The following is a 27,481-nucleotide window of genomic DNA, read 5'->3' on the forward strand; positions in this document are numbered from 1 at the left end:
GGCCATTCCACACCCAAGAAGAAACTGCCCTGCTTTGAAAAGCAGTTTCTCCCAAGTGCCTCATGTGCTTGAGATACTTAGTAACATTTCAGAGCATTAAAAACTCTGAAAGAAAAGAAAGCCTGCTACCTCTAAGGCCACATCCCCATCCCACCATGAAGATGCCTTGAGATCACAGGGCTTTGTGGTTTTAGTTGGGTTGGTTTCTTTGAAATGAGGGATTACTTTTAATGTGCCAAGACAAATCAGTTTCAAAAGATAAAGCTTATAATGTTGACTTTATTTCACCGTGGAAATTTTGTGCTCAAAGGTAAGAAACCATCTTATATAAAACAATCAAATAAATACATAAATACATAAAAAAAAGAGTCACTTCAAAGGCGACCAGAGGGTTGAGGAAAAAGCCCCTTGTGGAATCAGAAGCAGGTGTCTGCAACCAGGACTTCCTCTTAATGCCGCCTCAGCACTGTCAGGGAAAGAGAGAGGGTGATGATGGTTAGGGTGGGAGATGGAGGCAGGGTCTGTGCTTCCCTCATAGTGTGCCACCCGCCACCCTGTTAGTCATCAGACGTTTGAGGCTTAATGCAACTCTCTGAGCCTCCGTTTCCTCGTCTGTAAATCGGGGATTATCATCGCTCTGGTGATCCTGCTCTCTGCCTTTGAGACTATAGACAGTTTAGAGGAATCCAGGAGGAAATGTTTGATTCTCTTTCTGCACCACTGGGGGGCTGCCAAATGATAAACAGACCCCAAAGGAGATTCTGCCCCTTTGATAAGAGGTAGGAGGTGGGGAGAAGGAATTGTGGGCATGGTAATGAAAGAGGCCCACATTTACTAATTGCACAAAGGCACCCCTTGGCCCTGAAGGCTGTTAACAAGAGGAAGTGATGTCCAGGTGACATTTTCTCAAAGAGTGTGGTTCCCAGAGACAACAAACCCCAAAGTGACTCTAACAGTGTCACACACTGGAATGGGGGCAGGCGGCCGGGGTGGCAGGGGGTGCTCACCTTTGCAGCCCAGGCCACTGGAGGAGCTGATCCGGTCCATCTTCCTCCCAAAGCAGCCAGATCCTTGCACCATCTTGGGGCTTCGTGGTGCCCGCAGGGTGTAGAGGACCATTTTGCGGTGCCCACGGATGCCCTCGGTGGCTACCTCCCGGGCCTTCCAGACACCTGTGGGAAGGGGGCTCTCCTGGAGGGGCTCCAGGGATGTCTGCTCCGCCTGCAGCTCCGACAGTTTGCCCTGCAAATGGTTGCGCTGCTCCTGCAATGGATGGGGGAGTCCAAGCCTTAGGGACCCACCCCTGGGCTCACAAGCCCTTCATGGCACCCAAGTGAACCGACTGCCTTGGGTACAGGATCAGGGCACCCAGTCTCTCCATTTTCTGATTCCTTTATCACTAATTCCAAAGGAAAGATGAGAGCCTCTTGGGACAGCAGGTGAGGACCCTTTCATTGCTGCTGTCCAATCCGCCTGAGTTGCCCTCCGCTCTCACCTGTAACCCGGACGTTTCCAAGTCTGAGACTGAACCGGGGCTGCCCAGCGGGTGGGAACGACCTCCCAGGAGAGCCAGGTGCAAGAAGAGCAGGAGCAGGAGCGCCCGGGAAGGTGCTATCTGGGGATCCATGTCTCTGGAGGGACTGCGGAGGCTGCTGCTGCTGCCTCTGCTACTGCTGCGATGCGTCCGGGTTTGCTTCCCACCTGCCCTCAGCCTGCGGGGTGCTCCTCCTGGCTCCTCGGGACACCATGGCCTTTTATCCTGGAGCTGAGTGTCGGGCCTGCCCCGCTATGCAGGGTCATCTCTGATTTATCAGCCACATTCCGGACCGCTGAGATCAGGGCCCGGGAATGAGCCCCTCCGCGCCTGCGACGTGAAAGGTGGAGACCGGGCAGAGCCGACCTTGTATGGAAATGGGTCGGGTCGGGCCGGGGGCAGGAACGCGCTGGAGACACAGACAAGTCCCCGTCTCCCGCTTCTTCCTTTCCTGCAAATGTCTGGGTGTCCTAGGTTGGCGTTTTCGTCCTGCCTCCCCACCCTACCGTTGCTGGAAAAGGCAGGGAGAACCCCGGCTTTCCGAGGCCCGACGTGAGCGCGGGGCGCACAGGGTGACCCACAGCGAAAACAGCCCCAGCCAAGACCCCGCCACCCGCAGCGCGTCTCCCCTCCCCGCGCGAGTTCCCTGGCCCACACGTAGCGCAGCACCTGCTCGCCGCTGTGCACCCTGCCGGCCTGCGGGTCCTCGGGGGCGCCCTGGCCGCTGTCCGTGGTGCTGATCTCCCCGAGGGAACTTGGAGCAAACTCTCAAGAGCTGCTCTCTTCAACGGGATTTTCAGGCCAGAAAGACCTGCGTGAAGCAGGGACAAGAGACCTCCGAGACCTTTCCCTATGCTCTCACAACCGCCCATCCTATAGCCCTTACAGCAACAGGATGCTGATTCCGCAGTGGCAATTCATTAAAAGCCTGGGTATGACCAGGAACTTCTGGAATGCTGACCCTTCTTTCACCCCTTAAAGGGAAGAGCAGATTTCGCTGGAATTTTGAGAGACAGGGTCCAGTGATGACGAAGTCGCCCAGGAATGCCTTATATGTGTGTCCTCCAGGTGTCAACACCTCCTCTCCCCCACCAAGCCAACACAGGATGGAAAACAAGGATAGGCTGGGCGTGATGGTTCACGCCTGTAATCCCAGCACTTTGGGAGGCCGAGGCGGGCGGATCACGAGGTCAGGAGATCCAGACCATGGTGAAACCCCGTCTCTACTAAAAATACCAAAAATTAGCTGGGCGTGGTGACAGGCACCTGTAGTCTCAGCTACTCGGGAGGCTGAGGAAGGAGAATCACTTGAACCCACGAGGTGGAGGTTGCAGTGAGCTGAGATCACGCCACTGCACTCCAGCCTGGGCGACAGAGAGAGAAAAAAGAAAGAAGGAAGGAAGGAAGGAAGCAAAGAAAGAACGAAAGAAAGAAAGAAAGAAAGAAAGAAAGAAAGAAAGAAAGAAAACAAAAGGATGGCTGGACTGATGGTTATCTATTTGCTGAGACACCAGAGATATGGGGAGTTCTTCTCTCCCAATGCCTCCTTCATCTGACCACCCATGATCTAATTCTCATTAGCAGGTGGCCTGGGCCTCTTGTCTGTGATTAGAAATGAGGCTTTGCAGAAAAATGGCCCTGGGAAGAGTCATAGCAGCTTAAATACCCCCCTAAAGCATATATGACTGATGTTACTCCTCTTCCAGAGAATTGGTGTCAACGAGCAGCAGGCTGGAGGAGTGGAGCTGTCTACGAGGGGAGAAGAGTTACAGCAGAGAAGGGCAGCAATAAGAAACCGGGACCTCTAAGCAAATCTTGCCTAAAAAATAGCATCTGCCCCTGAGGTGAGAAAGGCATGGTTATTATTCCTCACTTCAGAGGAGGAAATGGTGCTCATGAATTAATCTACTTTCCAAAAGTCACACAATTGACACATGATAAAGCCTGGATTCTAACCAGTCTGATTAGTCTAACCAGGCAGTCTGATTCCAGACCTGAAGCTCATAATCACTGCCAGGGTGATCACAAGGTGTTTCTACAAAAAGCAAGCTTAGATGAATCCCCTGTCATCTATGAAGGCTCTGGGAGCTGTGCTGTGGGGGATGTGCAAGTCTAGTGGTGACTGTGTGTGCAGTAGAAAGAATGGGAAGCGGCTCAGATGAGCATTTTGCAGATGAAATATAAATGGGGGTGGATGGGTAAGGGCTGTGTAAAGACACCAGTGCTGGAAATGTTCTGGGGGGCTGGGGTAGTTTTGTGTGTGTGTGTGTGTGTGTGTGTGTGTGTGTGTGTGTGTGCGCACATGAGCATGCCACAGTAAGAGTATCAAAAGGCTAAGAGGAAGCTAAAGAGGTAAGAAAATCCAGCCAAGTGCAGAGGGGAGTCAGTGGGTGAGAGGCTGCTAAGGGTGCAGAGAGCCCGTCATGGTGGGTACCATGAGATAAAGCGTTCACAGCAAGGCAGGATTCATCAACCAGCACCATCAAAAACTGACTCTGCATCTTGCCAGAGCCTCACTTTGCTCTTCGGCAAAATGGACAGTCCTTGCAAGGACTAAAAGGAAAAAAAATGATGTCTGCAAAAGCCCGTGGCTCTGTATAAAGGGCCAAATAATTAGTAGTACATGAGAGTTGGTCTTTACACTGAAGGAGATTGTGATCTCACTGGGGAGACAAAGTGACCCCAAGTGAGACAATTAAGTGTCTAAGTGTCATACACTCTGACAGAGTTTCTATCTGTTCCCAGTGGAGGGGACTGTGGGAGAACACTTGAGGAAGACACAGAACTAGACACATCCTCCAAGGCCTGCTGTCCAGGAAGGAGAACATGTTGTCAACCAACTCTCACACCAGATCAGCCCCATCAACATTTATCGAAGGCCTGTCATATGCTATGTGCTTTCCAAGTCTATTCAGTGAAGCTAATCATAACACCTCTGTTGCAGCATTAATGTACAAGGATTAAATTTGATGATGTCTGTGGTAGGCTGAATAATAGTCCCCAAAAGATGTCCATATCCTAATCCCCAGAACCTGTGAATATACTACTTTACATGGTAAAAAGGACTTTGCAGGTGTGGTTAAGTTAAGGACCTCAAGGTGGAGAGATTCTCCTGGATTATTCAGGAGGGCTCAATGTCATCACAAGGGTCCTTATAAAAGGATTTAGAAGATATTTAATGGAACAGTGTTCCAGGGAGGAGGAACAGCCAGTGCAAAGGCCCTACGTGTGTCTGAAACATCCAAGAACCAGAAGGCAGTGCTGGGGAGTGAAGTGAGTGAGGAGAGACAGGTAGGAAGTGGACTCAGAGAAGCCATCAGGGTGCAACAAAGCACAGCCTTCCAGGTACGACTCGGACTCACTTTACTCCAAATCAGATGGGAGCCATAGAGTGTTTTGTTGTTGTTGTTATTGTTTGTTTTTTTGTTTTTAAGACAGAGTCTCGCTCTGTTGCCCAGGCTGGAGTGCTGTGGTGTGATCTCGGCTCACTGCAACCTCCGCCTCCTGGGTTCAAGCGATTCTCCTGCCTCAGCCTCCCAAGTAGCTAGGATTACAGGTGCCTGCCGCCACGCCCAGCTAATTTTTATATTTTTAGTAGAGGCAGGGTTTTACTGTGTCGGCCAGGCAGGTCTTGAACTCCTGACCCCGTGATCCGCCCGCCTCAGCCTCCCAAAGTCCTGGGATTACAAGCATGAGTCACCGTTGCAGGTCAGCCATGGAGTGTATTGAGCCAAGGAGAAATATGATCTGACTTTGATTAAGTGTGGCCATGCCTGTCTGGAGAGCTGGCCCCAATATCTGGCTTCTTCTCATTCTTTCCATCCTCTTCAGAGGTCTGCGTCCCAGCCCCAAGGGACTCCTCCTCCAAGCTTCTAAGTTTTAACAGCTTCAGCCTCTTCCCTTCATTGCCCTTGTCCGAGGACGGTAGCTACTTCCTGCAGTTTCTCTGTCCGTGACACTTAGTGTTTTCTCTTTGCCTTTTCAGGTTTTCAATATCTAGTTAACACTTTTATATACTAAGTTCTCTCTGTTAGAATAAACTGGCATGGTTCCTGTCTCCAAGTGGATCCTGACTGCACTCTCAATGGTAGACATCCAACTGTGAATAAGATTTTGTCTCTTGGTCTCCCTCCATCACCCAGGCTGGAGTGCAGTGGCGCGATCATGGCTTACTGCAGCCTCAAACCCCTGGGCTTATGCCATTCTCCCACCTCAGCCTCCCTAGCAGCTGGGACTACAGGTAGGTGCCACCACTTCTAGCTAATTTCTGTTTTGTTCTTTTTTTGGGGGGTGGGGGCAGGTAGAGATGGGGTCTCACTATATTGCTTAGGCTGGTCTCAAACTCCTGGCCTCAAATGATCCTCCCACCTCAGCCTCCCAAAGTGCTGGGATTACAGGTGTGAGCCATTGTGCCAGCCTCAAGCAATGATCTTGAAGTTGGTTGCAAGGAAAATGCCTTCCCTGCATTTGTTTCCCAGGGCTGCTATAACAAATGGCCACCAACTCAGCAGCTTCAAACAACAGAAAAGCATCTTTCATCATTCAGGAAGCCAGAAATCCAAAATCAAGATGCTGTCCAGGCCGAGCTGTTTCTGGGGCTATAGGGGAGATCTTTCCTGGCCCCTCTAGCTCCTGACAGCTCCAGGCATTCCTCAGCTCATACATGCACCACTCCCATCTCTGACTCTGTCCTCACATGAGCTTCTCTGCATCTCTGTGTCTCAAATGTCTCTCTCCCTTTCTTTTATAAGGACCCCTGTCACTGGGTTTAGGACCCACCCTATATCTTCTCAAGATCTTTAATTTCATGACATCTGCAATGACCTTTGTTCCAAATAAGATCACACTCACAAGTTCCAGGAGCTGGGAAATGAATATATCTTTTTGGAGGCCATTGTTCAGTACATTCTTCAGTGGCTTGTCTGTTTCCCCCTCTGGGATGGAAGCTGCACAGGACATGTACTTGGAATGGCTGGTGCAGGACTGGACACATGGAAGGAGCCTCATCAAAAGTGTGTTGCCTGAGCAATGTTTATTATGTTTACATAGTTTGCATCTGCATGTTTTAATCCATATTTTTAAAATCCATGTACAGGTTTTTTTGTTTTGTGTTTTTTGAGACAGGGTCTTGCTCTGTCACCCAGGCTGGAGTGCAGTGGCGTGATCACAGCTCACTGCAGCCTTGACCTCCTGGGCTCAAGTGACCCTCCCTGCTCAGGCTCCCAAGTAGCTGGGACTACAGGCGTGCACCACCACGCCTGGCTAATTTTGGGGGGATTTTTTTTTGTTTCTTTTTTTTTTTTTTTTTTGTGGAGATGGGATTTCACCATGTTGCCCAGGCTGGTCTCAAGCTCCTGAGCTCAAGTAATCCTCGCACTTTTGCCTCCCAAAGGGTTGGGATTACCGGCGTGAGCCCCGGTGCCCGGCCTATACTGAGTCCTTTAAGCTTCCCTTGCCCTGTTGATCCTGCTCATGACCTGTAGTGGCAGCGGAGGGGTCTGCTGGTATTTGGTGGTTTTTTTCTACCTGCAGATTATTTGAAGTTTGTTGGGTTCTGTCTCCTAGTAATGTTGAAGGAGTGAGTCATGGCTTCATTTGCATTCTTTGTTGAGTTTTTACATTTAGGTGAGGACGTGTGCAAAGATTTGAGCTCAGGTGGGCGCCATTAGCCTTGCTAGTACACTTCAGCTGTATTAACTCAGCCTTAGCAACAGCCCTAGGATAAATTATTATCCCCATTAGGTGGATGAATATCCTTGACAGATGGGGGTTGCCTTTCGTGCTGGGAATCTTTAGTCGCCCCTGCAGACCCGTCTCCATCCTTCCCTCCCCTGCTTAGCACTCTTGAGGCTGCTTTTTATAGCTTACATTGGATTCAATGATTGTTAGGGGGCAGCAAAATATCAGCAGGAGAAAGAGAAGAGAGGAATCTCAGGGTGTTTTTTTCTGCCACACTGCAGTCCCCGAGGAGGGCCACAAAGCACACATCCCAGCCGGGCATTGTTAACTTAAACTATGGTGTGAACGCCACCGCCTCTCACTCATGGGTCACTGTGAACAGCAAACACATGGCAACTTGGATCCTGCAGACGCGCTGGCAGTGGAGAAAGGGAGGGAGCCAGCCACGCCTGGGGGTCACTCTCATGAATGGCATAGAGTGGGGGCCACACGTGAGAACAGGAAGCATGAATGGCCGTCCCAGAACATCCACATGAGGGTTATTAATAGAGCCGTCCCCGGGAGAGGATGCACTGTGCTTGGGAGGGACAACTGAGGAGCAGAGCCGGCTGGACCGAAAGAAGTCCTGTGACATGCGGGAAGTGAGGGAGGCGCTGGCAGGCCACCAAAGGCCCTCTGGCTGCCTCTCTTCCCTGACCTTACTCCCCAGTGAAGGTGGCCACTGCCACTCGGGCTCTGCGTTCTAGGCCCTCCGAGGCTGGCTGCATCCTCCTGGACGTGCTCGGTGACCCAGGAGCCATGTCCCCCCATTGAAAAGGCGGTGAGGAGCCTCATGAGGGGCTGGGAACATAGGCAGGGCATGACTGGGAAATCAGACAGAGCCATTATGAGTTGAATCATGTCCCCAAAATTTGTGTCCACCCAGAGCCTCAGTGTGTGACCTTGTTTGGAAAAAGGATCTGTGCAGATGTCATTTGTTAGGATGAGATCATACTGGATGAGGGTAGGTCCTGGTCCAATACGGCTGATGTCCTTGTAAGAAGAGGAGAGATGCAGACACAGACAGGCAGGGGGGAGGCCGAGTAAAATCCGAGGCAGAGGCTGCAGCGATGCATGTACAAGCCAAGGAACACCCCTGATTCCCAGCAACCCTGGAGGCTGGGAGAGGCAAGGACGGCCCCTCCCTAGAGTCCTCAGAGAAGGCATGGCCCGGTCCACGGTCTCAGCCTTTTGGCCTCTGGAACCATAAGGAGACCATTTCTGTTGTTCGAAGCCACCCACTTTGCGGTGCTTTCTTAGGACAGCCACAGTAAACGAATCCAGGCATCTTGTATTTGCAAAGGGTATTTGCTGTGGGCCTCACTGCATCCTTAGTTTTGCTTTAGGTCTTTGGGAGACTTGGCCTGTTCTGGGGCAGCCCCATGCAGCAGTGGTGCAGAAGTCAGGACCTGCATTCGGCCTGCCTAGGTTCGAATGTCAGTCCAGCCTCCTCCTAGCGGCGGCAGATTGAATCTCCAAAGATGGCCATGAGCTCCCCCACCCCCTGTGCTCCCACCATGGGACACCAACACTCCTCCCATCAGAAGCAGAGTCCACGTTCCCTCCTCTTGAATCTGGATGGGCCTGGGCCTGTGGCAGAAGTGACGCTCTGTGACTTCCCAGACTAGGTTATAGCATTGAAGTAGCTTCCACTTTCCTCACCAGAGCACTTGCCTGGGAGCCCTGGGGCAACCATGGTGTGAGGAAGCCCAAAGCCACTGCTGGAGAAGCCCTGAGACTCCATGAAGAGAGAGAAATGCCTGGCCAGTCCCCTCCTATTCCAACTCCAGCCACTGTCTGACTGCAGTGGCATAAAAACCCTGAGAAAGAGCCACACAAAATCCCAAATTCTGGCCAGGCGCGGCAGCTCATGCTTGTAATCCCAGCACTTTGGGAGGCCAAGCGGGCAGATCACTTGAGGTCAGGAGTTTGAGACCAGCCTGGTCAACATGGCAAAACCCCATCTCTACTAAAAATACAAAAAATTAGCCAGGCGTAGTGGCACGCACCTGTAGTCCCAGCTACTGGGGAGGCTGAGGCAGGAGAATTGTTTGAGCCTGGGGAGGCAGAGGTTGCAGTGACCGGAGATCATGCCACTGCACTCCAGCCTGGGTGACAGGACAAAACTCTGTCTTAAAAAAAAAAAAAAATCCCAAATTCCTGACCCATGGAAATCATGAGCGGGAATAAAATGATTGCTGTTTTAAGCCACCAAGTAATTTGGGGCTAATTTATTACATAGCAACAGATAGTGAATACAGGGGGGTACCATGATTTCTGTTGTATAAATGAGGAAAGTGAGGCATCCGTTCATCCATTCAACTATTTATTGAGTGCTTGCTGTATGCCAAGCACTGTCTGAGCACTGGGATCCCAGCAGAAACAAGGAATACAGGACCCCTCATTTATGGAGCACAAGATACAAACAGGCTTAGTAATGGCTGAACTTTAATCTAATCTAATCTAATCTAATCTAATCTAATCTCCAATTCTGTGATCCTAACACCCAGGGCTTTCTCACCCTACAAAGAAAGTCCTCTGAGGCTGAATTCTTGTCTCTCACCCCAGCTTCTTCCTCCAGTGGAGGTGAGAGAGGGAACCGAACCCTTCCCGTTGGAAGTTCAGCTCCATCCCCAGGGCGAAGAAGGCAGACAACGCCCCACGTTGCCCTCATTGTTGGGGGTTATCGTCAGGCACTTGGGCTCCCAGAGGAAGCTTTGAGGAGGGAGGAGAGTGGCAGGAATGTCTCAGGGTGTGAGCACTTGGGGAATAAAGCTGACCAAGAGCTTTTGCCTCGTTCCCCAGCACCTACTGTGCTTATCTTAATGGGATCACTTTTCTAGCATGATGTGAAGTAGCTTCGGACACAACTCCAAACCTTAGAGAGCTCATTTGAACATACCATTTGGGCTGGGCGCGGTGGCTCACGCTCATGATGTCAGCACATTGGGAGGCCGAGGCAGGTAGATCACTTGAGGTCAGGAGTACGAGAGCAGCCGGGCCAACATGATGAAACCCCATCTCTACTAAAAATACAAAAATTAGCCAGGTGTGGTGGCGCACGCCTGTAGTCCCAGCTACTCAGGAGGCTTAAGGCAGGAGAATGGCTTGAATCCAGGAGGCAGAGGTTGCAGTGAGCCGAGATCGCACCACTGCACTCCAGCCTGGGCAAAAGAGCAAAACTCTGTCTCAAATATACAGACACACACAGATACATATATATGCATATATGTATGTGCGTGTGTGTTCATGTAAATATATACGTGTGTGTTCATGTAAATATGTGTGTGTGTGTGTGTGTATATATATATATATATAAAATTGTTCATCGTAAGTGACAGATAACTCCTGTTCTCGGGAGCCCATCAGCCATCAGTCTGTTTTTTTTGTCTCTGACTCTAGGGTGAGCTCCGAGACAGCTTAGGAGGCAGCTGGGGAAAGGGGGAAGGGGCTGGATTTTTGTTCTTAGTGCTTCTCCATCCCCCTCTCATTCACCTCCTCCTTTCTCCCCTCAAAGCTCCTCAGCCCTTTTAAAATAATTTAACTTGTTGCAGTAAGCAGGTGTCAGCTTTTGTGAAGGTATAAACATGTTTTAAAGTCTTGCGGAAGGTCGAGGCTGCAGTGAGCTGTGATCGCACTACTGCACTCCAGCCTAGGCAACAGAGCAAGACCCTGTCTTTAAAAACAAAACAAAACAAACAAAAAAACAAATATATATATATATATATAACTCAGAGACATTTCCTTTAAAATAAAATAAATAAAATCTCTGAAGGAGAAACAAGCTTCTTGGCCCATCTCCTCCTCCCTCTCCTCCCTGCCATCTCTCCTTTCCTCAAATGTCCCTGCAATGTGCACCCCGGCCTTGAGGCTGGGAGCAGGGAGGCCTAGGGAGGAAGCTGTACTCCACCTAGCTCCTGGCTGTCAGCACCCATGGCTGGCAGGATTGCCACAAACTCTGGCGCTCTAAAGGCTGATAAAGCCCCACAGCCTGCACGTCTGGAGCCTGGGCCTCCAGCCCTGATAAGCTGGACCTGTCAGCACCACGGCCACACCTGCTGTAGGCAGTGAGCGCCACCCCCCTCCCCTGGCCACTCCCACTCAGGGCTTCCTGTTCCCTGTGCACAGCCAAGCCCTGGCCACCATACCTAGGCCACCCCTCCCTGGATGAAGAACAAAGTGGAGTGGCCATGGGCAAGCAGATTTGCCCATTAAATTTCATCTCTGCATCCCCCCAACCCCATCCTGCTCTTCAGCACCAGCACTGGGGCTCAGAAGACCTGGGAAATTCAGGATAGGGGTGCTGGAGCCCACCAGGCACACAGTTCCCTGAGGAAGTCACATGGGCCGATCACACTCAGAGCATGAAGTGCTGTCAGCAGCTCCAACACATTCCTGGGATTCTCCAGCCCATCCCATGTGGCCCTGAGGGGAGTGTGCAAGTGCATGGGGCTAAGAGCCTGAGTCATTGTCACGGCCAGGCAGGAAGCAAACTACAAGAGTCTTTGCTCCAGCCAGGATCACCTGTGCCCACACATAAGTGGGTACATTGTTCTCCATCCCTCGCTCGGGAAGCCGTCATTCATCAAGCCTGGGCTACTTCCCGTGGCGTGAAAAACCTCCACTCACCACAGCCCACCAGGCGGGCTCCAGGATGGACCCAGTCTGCCGGCCCTGGTAGGAGAGTTAGAAAGCCCTCTTGGAAAAGGTGGGCAGGCAGCCAGGGACAGGCACCCCTAAGAGATCCTCCAGGGCTCTTGCTGGTGAGGGACCCGCTCGCCCTTCTCACCATCCTGGGCTTAGTTGAGCAAACACCTGTTCACACCTACCATGAACTCACCACTGTTGGACAAAGGTGACCCCCAAATGTCCCTGCCCTCAAGGAATGTGTAGTCGAAACAGAGAAAGACCAAACATGTTTTGTCGGTTTTTTTGCTTTGTATTTTATTAATTACAAAGCCCAGATCTCACCAAGTTTCCCACCAAACCTCAGAAATCAGTGGCAGAAAAATAACAAAGTAAGAAGCCCCAAGCCGTATAATACAAACCTGGGAGTTCAGGCTAGAGGGGTGAGGGGTGGGCAGTGGGGGTTTTTTTGTTTGTTTTTGTTTTTTTGTTGTTTGAGATGGAGTCTTGCTCTGTCACCCAGGCTGGAGTGCAGTGGCGCCATCTCGGCTCACAGCAAGCTGTCTCCTGGGTTCACACCACTCTCCTGCCTCAGCCTCCCGAGTAGCTGGGACAACTGGCGCCCGCCACCACGCCTGGCTAATTTTTCGTATTTTTAGTAGAGACAGGGTTTCACCGTGTTAGCCAGGATGGTCTCGATCTCCTGACCTTGTGATCCGCCTGCCTCAGCCTCCCAAAGCACTGGATTACAGGCGTGAGCCACTGTGCTGGGCCCTTTTTTTATTACTTTTCTCAAAAAGTAGTAGAAATCATGCCAGGCATGGCGGCTCACACCTGTAATCCCAGCACTTTGGGAAACTGAGGCCAGAGGATCACGTGAGGCCAGGAGTTTGAGACCAGCCTGGGCAACATAGTGAAACCCCATCTCTAACAAAAAGACAAAAAATTAGCCAGACATGGTGGTATGCACTTGTGGTCCCAGCTATTAGGAGACTGAGGCATGAGAATCACTTAAACCGGGAGGCAGATGTTGTAGTGAGCTGAGATCATGCCACTGCATTCCAGTCTGGGCGACAGAGTGAGACTCTGTCTTAAAAAAACAAAAACAAAAAACAAAAAAAAACCCACATATGTATATATACATGGTTCTATATATCCTGTATATATAGAAAAGGACGCACAATTAAAGGTAACTCCCTCTCATCGAACTCCCAGTCCCTCAGCTCCCACCTACTCCCGTCCCAGGCATCACTGATCAATTTCTTATGCCTCCTTCATGAATTTTCCTCTATAGCACAAGCACATGCAATTTTTTTTGCATATTTGTACTACTTAAATTATTAAGTTATTTAATTACTAAAGTGTCTTAGAGATAATTCCATATGAACATATTTAGACCTAATAGCATAACCATGTAACATAAATTCCAAACCAGGATGCGTTGGTATGACATGGGTTGTATTAAAAGCCCTGCAATGGATGTGCGTAAACCAGAACTGCCCCAGACAAATGTATCTTAGCAGAAGCTGGGAGAGAGCCAGCCAAGCAAAGCTGGTACAGCTCCATTCAACTCAACACAGCTTTTCTGAATGTGTTTTTTTTATTTTAATTTTTTAATTAAAAAAAATAGAAACAGAGTCTTGCCATGCTACCCAGGCTGATCTCAAACTCCTCGACTCAAGCGATCCTCCCGCCTCAGCCTCCCAAAGTGCTGGGATTACAGGCATGAGCCACCGTGCCCATCTGAGTGTTTAACAAACCTAAGCATGTGACAGAGGGACCTGGGGTAGACAGGGTCAGGCTCTGAGCCCTCACAGGCACTGAGCCATCTCTCCTCATATCCAGGAGACAGTATGGGGGTTCAGAGGGGAACAACTATGCCAGCTTTGGGGAGACATGTTCGTCATTTTCCTAAGCACTTCCCTCTACCTTTGCTATGGAAACCCCAGCTCACCCTCCGAGCCTGATTCAAGGCCCATCTGCTTCTCAGCTTTGGTCTTAGAGAGGTGTCATGGAGTCAGGCTAAAGAGCAGGGCAGGACAGGGACCCGCTGGGGCTGACCACTGAGCCACGGGCAGCCCTGTGGGTGAGACCGGTGAACATTGTCCCCAAGCCCCATTCCAGCAGTGCACCCTCCCATGGTGTCATCCTTCTGGCCTTCTTTTGTAGACAAAGTCTCCTTTGCCCAGGCAGCCTGTCTGTGACAGGGCACAGCCACCTCCCTGCATTTCTAAGCCCCCATTGTCCAAGAGTGACCAGGGCACTTCCCTCTTGGTTTCCACCTCAACGAGGGCAACGTGTGTCTCTGAGACCCGGCTTTGTGCCAAGCACTGGTGCTACAACAGCGGGCAGGTTCCATGGAGCTGATGTTCTGATGGGGAGCACCAGCACACAGCAAAAAGGGTCATACCAGAACAGATGGCAATAAGCCTGAGCCTAATGTCCCAGCCTGGGCAGGCCTCTCTAGGGAAGGGACATTTACACTGTCTCACATTACATTGAGTAAGTGGGACTCAGCTGAGCGAGGAGGAGGGTGTGAACTTGGTGTGTTGGAAAACAGGAGAGATGGTCACGGGTCTAGGGCTTAGAGTGAGAGCTGGGCAGGGCTGGAATTTGTGGGGCCTTCTAGATGGTGGTAAATTCAGACCCCATCCCAGGGCCATAAGCAGTCGCTAAGGGAATTTAAACAGGAGTATGGGGACAGGATCAAATTTGCCACCCTCCCTCCCCTGGGAAAACACCTTGGGCTAAGAGGAAAGGCAAATGATGAAGGCTTGGACTCTAGGCCGGTGCCCTGAGAGGAGAGAGAGGAGTTGCCTCCATCTCCGAGCAGTGGGACTAAGACCCCTTTGGCGCCTCACCCCAGGAAGTCAGCTCTGTAAGGACTTCCCCAGCTTCCTCTGAGGCCAGAGGAGGAGACAAAGAAAGTCTTTGGCTGGGCACAGTGGCTTACACCTGTAATCCCAGTACTTTGGGAGGCCAAGGCACGCAGATCACTTGGGGTCAGGAGTTCGAGACCAGTCTGGCCAACATGGCGAAACCCCGTCTCTACTAAAAAATACAAAAAATTAGTGGGGTGTGGTGGCGCATGCCTATAATACCAACTACTCAGGAGGCTGAGGCGGAGAATCGCTTGAACCTGGGAGATGGAGGTTACAGTGAGCCGAGATCGTGCCATTGCATCCCAGCCTGGGAGACACAGCAAGACTCTGCCTCAAAAAAAAGAAAAAAAAAGAAAAAAAAAAAAAAAAGAAAGTCTTGAGCTTCCCTGTCCCTGGGGGACAGCGGCCTAGGCCCATCTGGGCTGGGGATACCAGGCCCCTCCCTGGTTCATATTTCCCCCCATCCCGCCCTCAGCCTCCAGGAACACCAGCCTCCAAGCTGGCTGCTGCTTCTGCATCCCACCCCCTGACGCACATCCAGAATGGAGCTGAAAGCATAAGAAGCCAGAAGGACAGTCAAAAAAGGAAGGCAGCCTGGAAGGGCAGCAGCACCGAGAACGTGAGGCTCTGTCCGCTTGCCCTTGCGCTGGCTCAGTGCAGACGGGAAGCGGTTGGAGCCAGCTCCAGCATTCTGCAGGTGGGGCTGGTGGGGGGAGAGGTGCCCATGACCACCGGCCATTGGGCGGTCCCATGTGCCCTGCAGGCTGACCTCATTGTCCAGAATTGTGAACGTGCTTCCTGGGGTCACATTCCGTGCTGAAGAGCCCCTCTTCAAGGCCTTGGTTGGCGCCAATGTCTTTTTAGGAACGAGGCCTCTAATTTTAGTGTCCCAGCCTTGACACCTTCTCGAAATAGCTCCCTGTTTTCTCTTGTGTCCCTGGCCCTTCCTTGGAGAAGGTGAACCCCCTGCATCCCCGTGATCTGAGTTGGTGAGCACAGGCCCAAGGCCTTGTATGGGTTTGGGTGGAGGGATCCGAGCCCCTGCCATGTGTTTTGTGTGGCAGGACCCAGAGAACTCACCTCTGGGAGGGCAGCTCACAGCACTCACCTTGGCAGGGGTCCTGCGAGAGCCCACTCCCGTCTCCTCCCTGGGGGTCTGCCGTGCTCAGGCATGGCACAAATGAAAGTGATTCAAATCCAGGTCCCCAACCCCTGGAAATCAAGGCTTCATAGCCACAGCTCCACCTGTAGGAATCGTGGGTGAGCTGACACCTGCGTCCCGGGAGCTCCTCTCTTCCTTTGGCAGATTCTGTGCTGTTCAGGTACCAATCCTAACAGTGGCCTTTCCTGAACATTTCAATGGTGCCAAGTGTGTCTCTTGCGTGATTTTGTTTAATCCTCTCAGCCATCCTATGCAGTGGGTGCTATAATTGTCCCCAAGGTCATGGAGCTGCCAAGCGATGGAACCAGAATTTGGTGGGTTTTTTGTTTTCGTTTGTTTGTTTTTTTGAGACAGGTTCTTGCTCTGTCACCCAGGATGCAGTGCAGTGGCATGATCTCTGCTCACTGCAACCTCCACCTCCCGGGTTCAAAGATTGATTCTCCTGCCTCAGCCTCCCGAGTAGCTGGGATTACAGGCATGCACTAACACGCCTGGCTAATTTTTATATTTTCAGTAGAGATGGGGTTTCACCACATTGCCCAGGCTGGTCTCGAACTCCTGACCTCAGGTGATCCATCCGCCTCGGCCTAACAAAGTGCTGGGATTACAGGTGTGAGCCACCGAGCCCGGCCTAGAACTGGAATTCGAACACAGGAAATCTGGCTCCCAGCCCTCGGCCTCATGGTACTCATGGTGCTGCCACATAAACATTCTCCTTGCACCAGCCCTCTCTCCACTGCCTCTGTCACAGTCCCTTCCACAGAGTGCTCTGCTCAGATTCTTCTAGGCGTCCTAAGCGAATAGAGCAGAGAGGTTGTGCCACTTGCCTGAAGTCACACAGAAAACTAGGGGCAGATGAAGACACATAACTCTAGAGGGCTGAGATCCAGGAAGCATTCTTGGAAGGAGGCTGAAGCTTAGCCAAGAGGTGAGCAAAGACGGTGATCCCAGGCAACAGCCAGCCAGTGTGTTGGGACCTGGGAGGGCTCATCTAGCAGCCTTTTCCTCAACAGACTCATGTTCTCAGCAGCAGAAAAAGCTTTCTAAAGGTGCCACCAGCTGGCCGAGTGGCAGATATCCAGGAAGCTTGATTCGACAGCTCCCAGGGACACTGGCCACTAGGACCCATATTTTGCTGGGAAAGAGACACATCGCAAAGGAGAAAAGCCAGGGTGGGGTCTTCCTGGGCCTCGTCCTGCTGCAGTCAGAGCCCAAATCCCACACCCAGGGGCTCCCTGGAGGGACTGTGAGTGGCCAGAGCTCCCTTCAGGGCCGGAGGTCTGGCTCCTCCCATGGGTTCATGCCCTGCAACCTGGGGGCCTGTCCCATTGATCACGATGGGGTGGGGAGGGGGAAGACAGAGATGGGCTGGTGCAGGTGATGGTGGGGAGACCGGGGCACTGAACCCCATGGGGCTGGCTCACACCACTCAGCCAGGGAAGAACACATTAGGGGCTTGGGAAACTCCTTCAAATCCCTAAATTGTCTAGGCTCATCCAAGCAGTTTTCAACTATCAGGACAGGAAAATGCAGTCTTTGTCTAAGTGAGTCACAGCCACTCTTCTGAAAGTGCCAGGTGGGTAGGTACACATGCAGGGCCAGAGGGTGCACCAAGAAGAGAGGGGTCATGATTCAGCCAGAAGCGGGTGCCCAGCCTTGGAATGACCGGAGACAGTCATAATAACACCAGGCTTCCCATTTAAATTATGCCAAGGGCTGGGCACGGTGGCTCACGCTTGTAATCCCAGCACTTTGGGAGGCCAAAGTGGGTGGATCACTCGAGGTCAGGAATCCAAGACCAGCCTGGCCAGCATGATGAAACCCTATCTGTACTTAAAAAAAAAAAAAAAATAGCTGGGTATGGTGGCGTGCGTCTGTAATCCCAGCTACACGTAAGGCTGAGGCATGAGAATCGCTTGAACCTGGGGGGCGGAGGTGGCAGTGAGCCGAGATTGTGCCATTGCACTCCAGCCTGGGAGACAGAGCTAGACTCTGTCTCAAAGAAAAATAAATAAATAAATAAATAAATAAATAAATAAATAAATAAATAAATAAAGCAAGTTGGGGTTGTCAACCCAAACACCTACAAGGGCCAGGTGGGTGGTATAATGAATGAAGCCAGCCAGGTGACAAATTGTGGGGAAAAGAGAGATCAAATTGTTACTGTGTCTATGCAGAAAAAGGAAGACATAAGAAACTCTATTTTGATCTGTACTAAGAAAAATTGTTCTGCTTTGAGATGCTGTTACTCTGTAACTCTTGTCCCAACCCTATGCTCACAAAAACATGTGCTGTATTGATTCAAGGTTTAAGGGATTTAGGGCTGTGCAGGATGTGTTTTGTTTAAAATGTTTTCAGGCTGGGCGCAGTGGCTCACACCTGTAATCCCAGCACTTTGGGAGGCCGAGGCAGGCTGATCACGAGGTCAGGAGATCGAGACCATCCTGGCTAACACGGTGAAACCCCGTCTCTACTAAATATACAAAAAATTAGCCGGGCGTGGTGGCGGGTGCCTGTAGTCCCAGCTACTCGGGAGGCTGAGGGAGGAGAATGGTGTGAACCCAGGAGGCGAAGCTTGCAGTGGGCCGAGATTTTGCAGGCAGTATGCTTGGTGAAAGTCATCGCCATTCTCCATTCTCTATTAACCAGAGACACAATGCACTGTGGAAAGCCGCAGGGACCTCTGCCCAAGAAAGCCTGGGTATTGTCCAGGCATCCCCCCAACCGAGACAGCCTGAGATGTGGCCTCGTGGGAAGGGAAAGACCTTATAGGCCTCAGCCGGACACTAGGGTCTGCCTGAGGAGAATTAGTGAAAGAGGAAGGCCTACGTACGGTGGAGATAAAAGGAAGGCATCTGTCTCCTGCACGTCCCTGGGAATGGAATGGCCTGGTATAAAACCGACCATACATTCTATTCTGAGGTAGAAGAAAACGGCTATATGGCTGGAGGTGAGACCTGATGGCAGCAATACTACTCTGTTACTCTCTACTGCACTGAGATGTTTACGTAAAGTTAAACATAAATCTAGCCTAAGTGCACATCCAGGCACAGCACCTTTCCTTAAACTTATTTATGACACAGATTCCTTTGCTCACACGTTTTCCTACTGACTCTCTCCCCACCATCACCCTATAGTCACACCACATTCCCCCTGCCAAGATGGTAAAGATAGTGATCAATAAATACTGAGGGAACTGAGAGACCGGGGTCGGTGCAGGTCGTCACTTACTGAGCACCGGTCCCCTGGGCCCACTTTTCTTCCTCTATACTTTGTCTCTGTGTCTTATTTCTTTTCTCAGTCTCTCGTCTCCACCTTGCGAGAAATACCCGCAGGTGTGGAGGGGCAGGCCCCCTTCAACAATTAACACCTGACCCTTGGCCTAGGTGTTGAGGACATACCGGGCATTTGGGAGGCTATGGGAACTAGAGAAGGGAGCGGCTCAGTGCGCTTGAGTACTGTCTTGTGGGAATGCACCTGTATTGTCAGAGACAGAGGGATATCTTTTAAATCTTGGGTAAGTATCTGTTTTTTTAATGTTGGCAAAAATTTTAGAATTTTTTTTACTGTTGAGAGTTTCAAATAAAATGTGTCTGCAACCTGTATTCAGCTGTGGAGAGAGATGGAGAGGTAGCATGTGCTGTGAAATGATGCTTTTCTTGTTTGCAAAGCCCAGTGTCTTGTATAATTGTCACTCTAACTCTGTGAGGCAGACTGGGCAGGTCGGCCGTGCCCATCTGATAGATTAGGAAAACTGAGGCCCAGATGAGCGAAGCACTTTGCAGGTGTCACACAGCAGTGGCAGAGCATGGATTTAAACTCAGTGCTGACAGATGGGGTGGCTCATGCCTATAATCCCAGCGAGGCCAAGGTGGGAGGATTGCTTGAGGCCAGGAATTCAAAACCAGCTTGGGCAACATAGCAAGATCCCATCTGTACAAAAATAAGAAAAAATTTGCCAAGCTATGGTGGTGTGTAACTGTAGTCCCAGCTGCTCGAGAGGCTGAGGTGGGAGGATCGCTTGAGCCCAGGAGATGGAGGCTGCAGCAAGCTATAATTGAGCCACTGCACTCCAGCCTGGGCAACAGAACAAGACCCTGTCTCAAAAAAAAAAAGAAAGAAAAATAAATAAACTCGGGTGTCTCTGATTCCAAAGGTTGCCCTTTCTGCTTTGCTATGTCAAGGCTGTGTAGTGAGCGAGGGAAGGGGTGGGCAGCTCGTGGGACTGGGAGCCGCTCTCTGCACTTTTCACCAGGAGAGCTGACCCACCCCCTGTCACCTGAACTCTCAGCACCTAGAGAAAAGCGAACGGTGGAGATAAGGTTGCTGAGGTGCTGATGGGGCATGTGACACGAAGATTTCTGCAGGTCCAAAGATGGCCCCTACCTCTCTTGGGTTGGCCAGTGGAATGCAGAAAAGAAGAGTCCGCCGGGCATCGGTGATGAACGGATTCCAGTGTCACTCCCAGGAGCTCCAGACTGGGACCTGCCCCACCTCAGAGGCCCCCTTCCCCATCCATGGGCTTCCTGTGTCTCACTCAATCTGGTTCCTCACCCTGCATAGGGTCCTCATGTCACTGGAGCTTGCCCACTTCTTGTGGTCCCACAGCTCTGAGATCTCAGACCTCCGGTGGGGGAAGCACAGCCCAGATGCCTCCCATCCTACCCATCCCAGCCGCAGGACAGGAGCAAACCAGTTTGCTGCGGACCCTGCCTTCGAGACCACCTGGCATTCCTGGTCCCCTGAAAGAGGCCTAGGAGAAGCTACTTGGGACCAAAGACAAACCTCCCCAGCTCATCTCCAGCTTCTGAACACCCAGGACACAAACACACATTGGAAACACCTGTTTAGTGTCTCCCCTGGCACAGGACTCCCGGCTTTACTGCCAACCCACTCCCGGGGCTTAATCACTCACTGCCTAGATACAGGTGCCCCAAGCACCAGTTTGTGGGGACAGACTCAGCCTTTCCAAGGGAAGTAAACAGAAATCGCCCACCTGTAGGACTGAGTTCTTGTTGTTTTTTTAAGATGGAGTCTCACTCTGTCACCCAGGCTGGAGTGCAATGGCACTTTCTCCGCTCACTGCAACCTCCACCTTCCAGTTCAAGCAATTCTCCTGCCTCAGCCTCCCAAGTATCTGGCATTACAGGCACCTGCCACTGTACCAGCTAATTTTTGTATTTTTATTAGAGACAGGGTTTCACCATGTTGGCCAGGCTGGTCTCGAACTCCTGACCTCGGGTGATCCACTCTCCTCAGTCTCCCAAAGTGCTGGGATTACAGGTGTGAGCCACCTCACCCGGCCAGGACTAAGTTTTGTTCTTTTCTTTTCTTTAGCTTTTTTTAAGAAACAGGGGTCTCACTATGTTGCCCAGGCTTCCCTCGAACTCCTGGGCTCCAGCAATCCTCCAGCCTCAGCCTCCCAAGTAGCTAGGGTTACAGATGTGTGTCACTGTGCCCGGCTTTGTTGTTTTGTTTTTTTAATCCCTGACGCATGGTAACACGATGAGGTTTTACTTGCCAGGCTTTTCCTAGCAAAGCAATTATTTTTTAGGTAGAATTATCCCTCCAGCCTATTGTGAAAGAAGCAGAAGTTACTGGAAAGTTGGAGTGATTGCCCAAGTCCCCAGAAGGAGGGGGCAGCTATTAGTGCAGCTGTCTGTGGGCGTGAGTAGCAGTTTCTGGAACTTTCCTCACCCCATCCTTCAGTCCTGTCTTATTAGAAGCCCAATTCTGTCCTTGTTCGGGAACAGTGTAGCATGAATACAGCCCCATGCTGGGCTCTGACAGCTGACAGGACCACCAACATGAGGCCCATGGATGGTGGAAGGAACCTGCACTCACTGACCACCTATCATGATTTGGTGCTGACCCGTTTAACCCTTATGTTGACCTGACAATAGGCATTATTACCCCATTTTACTGGTAAGCAACCTGAAGCCCAGAGAGACAGAGCAACTTGGCCAAGATCACACAGCCTTTAAGAGGCAGAGCTGAGATTTGAACTGAGGTCTGTGTAATTGCAGTCTATGCCCTGGGCAAAACTCTCAGGAGAGACAGAGTGAGTTGACGCAAACCACCACGTACTGGTCCCAGACCAAATGGGGTACAGGCCTCCTGCACAGACAGGAGCACCCACCCAAGGACCAAGATCTCTTCCGAGAGTTCTGTGTCTCACCTACGGGCCTGGGGTGTGGGTTGGGGAAGAACCCAGCCTGGCCTTGGGCTGGGCCACTGCCCTGTCTTCCCACACCTGGTCAGCCTGCTCCTTCCCAAATCAACAAGCGTGCAGTGTCGCCCAGGTAAGGAGATAGCCTCCAGCGCCACCTGCTGGAGATACTGTAGCAGCGCCCTCCAGTGCACCCTGCATCCCCAGAGTATGTCTGGGGAGACTGGGGTGAGATATAACGGCGGACAGGGAGGGGGTCAGTGCATTTCGCAGGCGATTCACTCCTATACTTGACCCCATGAACAGGGGTGAGTATTCCTCCTAGAACCTCAGAAAGTTGCAGCTGGAAAGCTCAAAGCAGGGAACTGATCTTGCAAGGATGGATGGGAGGATGGGTGGGTGGATGGGTGCATGGGTGGGTGGAGGGGTGGGTGGATGGGTGGGTGGGTGGATGGATGAATGGGTGAGTGGGTGGATGGATGGATGGATGAATGGATGGATGGATGGGTAGGTGGATGGATAGGTGGATGGGTGGGTGGATGGGTGGGTAGGTGGATGGATGAATGGGTGGGTGAGTGGATGAACGGATGGATGGATGAGAGCATGGATAAAGGCATGTCTTCTACCAAGGGCCAGACCAGGAGAAAGCCTATCTAGTTGCTGTGCATGGAAACAAGGCAGTTTTCTGCACAATGTCCTGGCTGTTTGAATTTAGAGAGGAAGAACAGAGGAGCCATCTGGGGCATCATGTCATTCCTATTTTCCATCAGCCTGAAATTTTCATACCTATCATTACCATTAGCGAGCGTTGCAACTATAAACCTCCCCATCTTCCTTCTCCCAGCCTTGCTGCTGGCACAGCCTCCAGTGATGGGGAGATGGGGACAGGGCTCACCCTGACCCCAGGAACCTGGCAGGGACAGGCAGTTCAGCTCTGGGGAGGAAAAGAGGCAATCCAGGGCTGTCCCCACAGCTCACATAGACCGAGTGTGTGCTATGTGTCAAATCCTCTGCCCAGCACACTGCAGACATGGTCTCATTGACCCTGGCCGTGACCTATGAGGGAAGAAGGGAGGGAAGTTTACACCCAGAGTGAGGCATCAGTGTCCCCCAGTCCTCTGTCTACATAGAAGTCCCCAGGACCCAGTCCCACTGACACCTTCTCCTGTGTAGGCCACGAAGGGAGAAGCACCAGGGGCTGATGAAGCAAGCCACTTCCAGAGCCAGACTGCCTGATCTGGTGATCACTGATCAGCAGTGCGATCTCGAGCAAGTCCTCTGAGCCTCAGTTTCCCCTGGGCACAGGCAGAATAACAGCATATGTGAATTCTGACTGGTGGCTGGGACATATGCTTATTGCAGTTAAAAAAAAAAAAATATATATATATATATATCCAAAAATTTCAGGCCCTGTGCATTGGCTCATGCCTGTAATCCTAGCACTTTGGGAGGCTGAGGCCAGAGGCTTGCTTGAGGCCAGGAGATGGAGAGCAGCCTGGCAACAGAGCAAAACCCAAGACGTAATCTCTAAAAAAAAAATTTTAAGCCAGGCATGGTAGCTCATGCCTGTAATTTCAGAACTTTGGGAGGCCGAGGCAGGCAGATCATGAGGTCAGGAGTTCAAGACCAGCCTGACCAACATGGTGAAACCCCATCTCTACTAAAAATACAAAAATGAGCCAGGCGTAGTGGTGCGTGCCTGTAATCCCAGCTACTCAGGAGGCTGAGGCAGGAGAACCGCTTGAACCTGGGAAGCGGAGGTTGCAGTGAGCCACTGCACTCCAGCCTGGGCGGCACAGTGAGACTGTGTCTCAAAAAAAAAAAAATGTTTTAAAGCCAGCCATAGTGGTGCATTCCTATAGTCCCAGCTACTTGGGAGGCTGAGGCGGGAGGGTTGCTGGAGCCCAGGAGTTCAAGGTTACAGTGAGACATGATCTCACCACTGCACTCCAGCCTGGGTGACGAGCAATAGCCTGTCTCAAAAAAAAAAAAAAAAAATCATGAAAGACAAGAAAATGGTGCAAGAACCCCTGTAAAAATTCATCATTTTGCCATATTTGCTTCACCAAACCTTGTATTGTTGTACTAAGGCATTACACACATAAAAATGTTTTTATGAAATATTTATATATAAGGTGAACAGCTTGACAAATGTTTACAGGGAATCAGATCATGGAATAGAACATTTCTAGCACCTCTACCAGAAGTCTTCCTCCTGCCTCATCCCAGTCAAAGGGAACCACCAGTCCTGACTTCGATCATCATTGGATAGTTTTGCCTATTCAGGGAATTTATATAAATTAACATATTCAGTAGGTATGCTTGTCTGCCTGTCTTTTTTTTTTTTTTTTTTTTGACAGAGTCTCACTCTGTCATCCAGGCTGGAGTGCAGTGGTGTGATTATGCCTCATTGCAGCCTCAAGCTATCCTCCCACCTCAGCCTCCCGAGTAGCTGGGACCACAAGCGTGCACCACCATGCCTGGATAATTTTTTATTTTTTTGTAGAGACAGGGTCTCCCTATGTTGCCCAGGCTGATCTTGAACTTCTGGGCTCAAGCAATCTTCCTGCCTCAGCTTCCCAAAGTATTGGGATTACAGGTGTGAGCCACCATACCCAGTCTGTTTTTTGTTTTGTTTTGTTTTGCTTTTGAGTCGGGGTCTCATTCTTTCATCCAAACTGGAGTGCAGTGGTTCAATCACGGCTCACTGCAGCCTCAAACTCCTGGACTCAAGAGATCCTCCTGCCTCAGCCTCCCAATGTTGCTGTTACTACAGGCGCCCGCCACCACGCCCGGCTAATTTTTTTGTATTTTTAGTAGAGACGGGGTTTCACCGTGGTCTCGATCTCCTGACCTCGTGATCCACCCGCCTCGGCCTCCCAAAGTGCTGGGATTACAAGCGTGAGCCACCGCGCCCGGCCTAATATTTTTGTTTTAAACAATTGTCTTTTAAAGAAATTAAGAAAAGATTACAAATTTACCAGGTGGTCAAGATATTTGAAAGAAAAAAAATAGTCTTTTCCATTTAGCCATGTATTTACCCTTTCCGGGCTCTCAATTCTTTCACGAACATGTTTCCATCTTACACCATTTCCTTTCAGACAGGAGCCAGAAGTACTTCCTTTTTTGGCAGAGTTGGGGGGATGGAGTTTTGCTCTTGTCACCCAGGCTGGAGTGCAGTGTTGCGATCTTGGCTCACTGCAACCTCCGCCTCCCTGGTTCAAGTGATTCTCCTGCCTCAGCCTCCTGAGTAGCTGGGATCACAGACATTCACCACCATGCCCAGCTTATTTTTGTATTTTTAGTAGAGACGAGGTTTCACCATGTTGGCTAGGCTAGTCTTGAACTCATGACCTCATGTGATCCACCTGCCTCGGCCTCCCGAAGTGCTAGGATTACAGGCGTGAGCCACTGAGCCCAGCCTGAAGTACTTCCTTTAGCATATCTTATAATGCAGTTTTTCTAGAGACAATTTTTTTTTTTCGAGACGGAGTCTTGCTCTGTCCCCCAGGCTGGAGTGCAGTGGCACGATCTCGGCTCATTGCAACCTCTGCCTCCTGGGTTCAAGCGATTCTCCTGCCTCAGCCTTCCAAGTAACTGGGACTATAGGCGCCCACCATGCCCAGATAATTTTTGTATTTTTAGTAGATACGGGGTTTCACCATGATGGCCAGGCTGGTCTCGAACTCCTGACCTCAGGGGATCCGCCCACCTTGGCCTCCCAAAGTGCTGGGATTACAGGCCTGAGCCACTGCGCCCGGCCCCAAGTTTCTTTTTACTAGATTTCCATCAGATTTTTTTTCTAAAATAGAAATACAAAGTAAAAGTGCTTTGCTTTGTTGTGGCTGATGGTGATGAGGTTTAGGAAGTCTTTCTTCCTTCCCCACTTCCTCCTTCACTCCTCTCTCTCTCTCTCAGGTTAGGAGATAAGGAAGCCTACTTATTCGTCTAGAAGATGAGCCAGTAGGGGCGGTGTCCTAGTTCAGGTGCTATGACAAAATACCTTAAACTGGATAATTTATAAACAGCAGGAAGTTATTTATTGCTCACAATTCTGGAGGCTGGGAAGTCCAACATCAAGGCATCAGCAAATTTGCTGTCTAGTGAAGGCCTGTTCCTCATAGACGGCACCTTCCCTGTGTCCCCACTTGATGGGAGGGTGAAAGGGACAAACTCGCTCCCTCAAACCTTTTATAAGGACACTGATCCCATCCATGACCCAATCACCTTCCAGAGGCCCCACCTATCAATATCATCACCTTGGAGATTACATTTCAGCCTGTGGATGTGTGAGGGGCCACGACATTCAGACCACAGTGGGAGGGACACGGAGGGTGCTGCTGGGGGACTGCATGGGAGGGGAGCCATCTTTGTGGAGTTGGGGTTCAAAGCCCAGGAGGAGGGCCGTTCATGGGAGGAGGCAGAAGATGAGGCAGATGCAGCTGCAGGTGGGCTGGGAAGGTGAGGGCGTCTGGCCTCTCAAGGAAGCCCCTGGGAAGTCGTGGGCTGACATGGTGAGTTGCAGAGTGGGAAGCTGAGGGGAGAGAAGGATTAAAAGGGGTGTTTGTACGTTTGTTTGTTTTTTGAGACGGAGTTTTGTTCTTGTCACCTAGGCTTGAGTGCAATGGTGCAGTCTCGGCTCACTGCAACCTCCGCCTCCTGGGTTCAAGTGATTCTTGTGCCTCAGCCTCCCGAGTAGCTGGGATTACAGGCACGCGTCAACACACCAAGCTAATTTTTGTATTTTTAGTAGGGACGGGGTTTCCCCATGTTGGCCAGGCTGGTCTTGAACTCTTGACCTCAGGTGATCCGCCTGCCTCCGCCTCCCAAAGTGCTGGGATTACAGGCGTGAGCCACCGTGCCCTCCAGGAAACTTCTCTGCCGGTTTCTGTGCGGCTCCCAGTGCAGGTTTTCCTCCTGCCTCCCTGAATTTCTCTAATCTCTTTCATAGGCTCCTGCACTGTCCCCTCCTTTTATGCCACCATCCCCCAGGGACCTTCCCTGGCCTTTTCTCTCCTCATTTCACAGCCTTTCTCAGGCCTTCCCCTGCTCAGCCAGTAATGTGTCTCCCAAATTCCTCACTTTCCATATTTCAGACAGAACAGTTGCCCAACAAAGGTTCTCAATGTAGCCCCCATCAGAATCACATGGAGGATGAGTTCAGACCCAGGGGGCTGGGCCCAATCCCCAGGCCTGCAGTAGGTCTGGAGTGGCTAGAAGTGTAAGAATTTTTTTTTTTTTTTTTTTTGGAGACAGGCTCTCGTTATGTTGCCCAGGCTAGTCTCGAACCTCTAGTTCAGTCGATCAGCCCACCTCAGCTACCCAAAGTGCTGGGATTACAAGGGTGAGCCACGGAGTCCAGCCAAGATAATTTTTTTTTTACACGTTCA

The 27,481-nt window shown here is 51.0% G+C and overlaps 1 protein-coding gene across 1 annotated transcript; it reads right to left on the reverse strand.

Annotated features, from left to right (window-relative positions):
- Positions 1-259: 259 nt before the first annotated feature.
- On the reverse strand, positions 260-1,730 carry NPPB (natriuretic peptide B). Its single transcript, XM_032758950.2, has 3 exons — positions 1,496-1,730; positions 1,008-1,263; positions 260-466 (listed from the first exon to the last, which is right to left on the reverse strand). Exons 1-3 carry the CDS (start codon positions 1,625-1,627, stop codon positions 450-452), a joined length of 405 nt encoding a protein of 134 aa, XP_032614841.1. The 5' UTR covers positions 1,628-1,730; the 3' UTR covers positions 260-449.
- Positions 1,731-27,481: the final 25,751 nt, after the last annotated feature.

This window comes from Hylobates moloch, unplaced genomic scaffold, assembly GCF_009828535.3.
Source record: "Hylobates moloch isolate HMO894 unplaced genomic scaffold, HMol_V3 SCAFFOLD_9, whole genome shotgun sequence".
Lineage (NCBI taxonomy): Eukaryota > Metazoa > Chordata > Mammalia > Primates > Hylobatidae > Hylobates > Hylobates moloch.

Excerpts from the sequence above, each read along its gene's own strand:
- NPPB (XM_032758950.2), bottom strand. The coding sequence starts at position 1,627 with ATGGATCCCCAGATAGCACCTTCCCGGGCGCTCCTGCTCCTGCTCTTC. Across the intron at positions 1,264-1,495 it reads TGGAAACGTCCGGGTTACAG|GAGCAGCGCAACCATTTGCA; the intron begins GTGAGAGCGGAG and ends CATCCATTGCAG.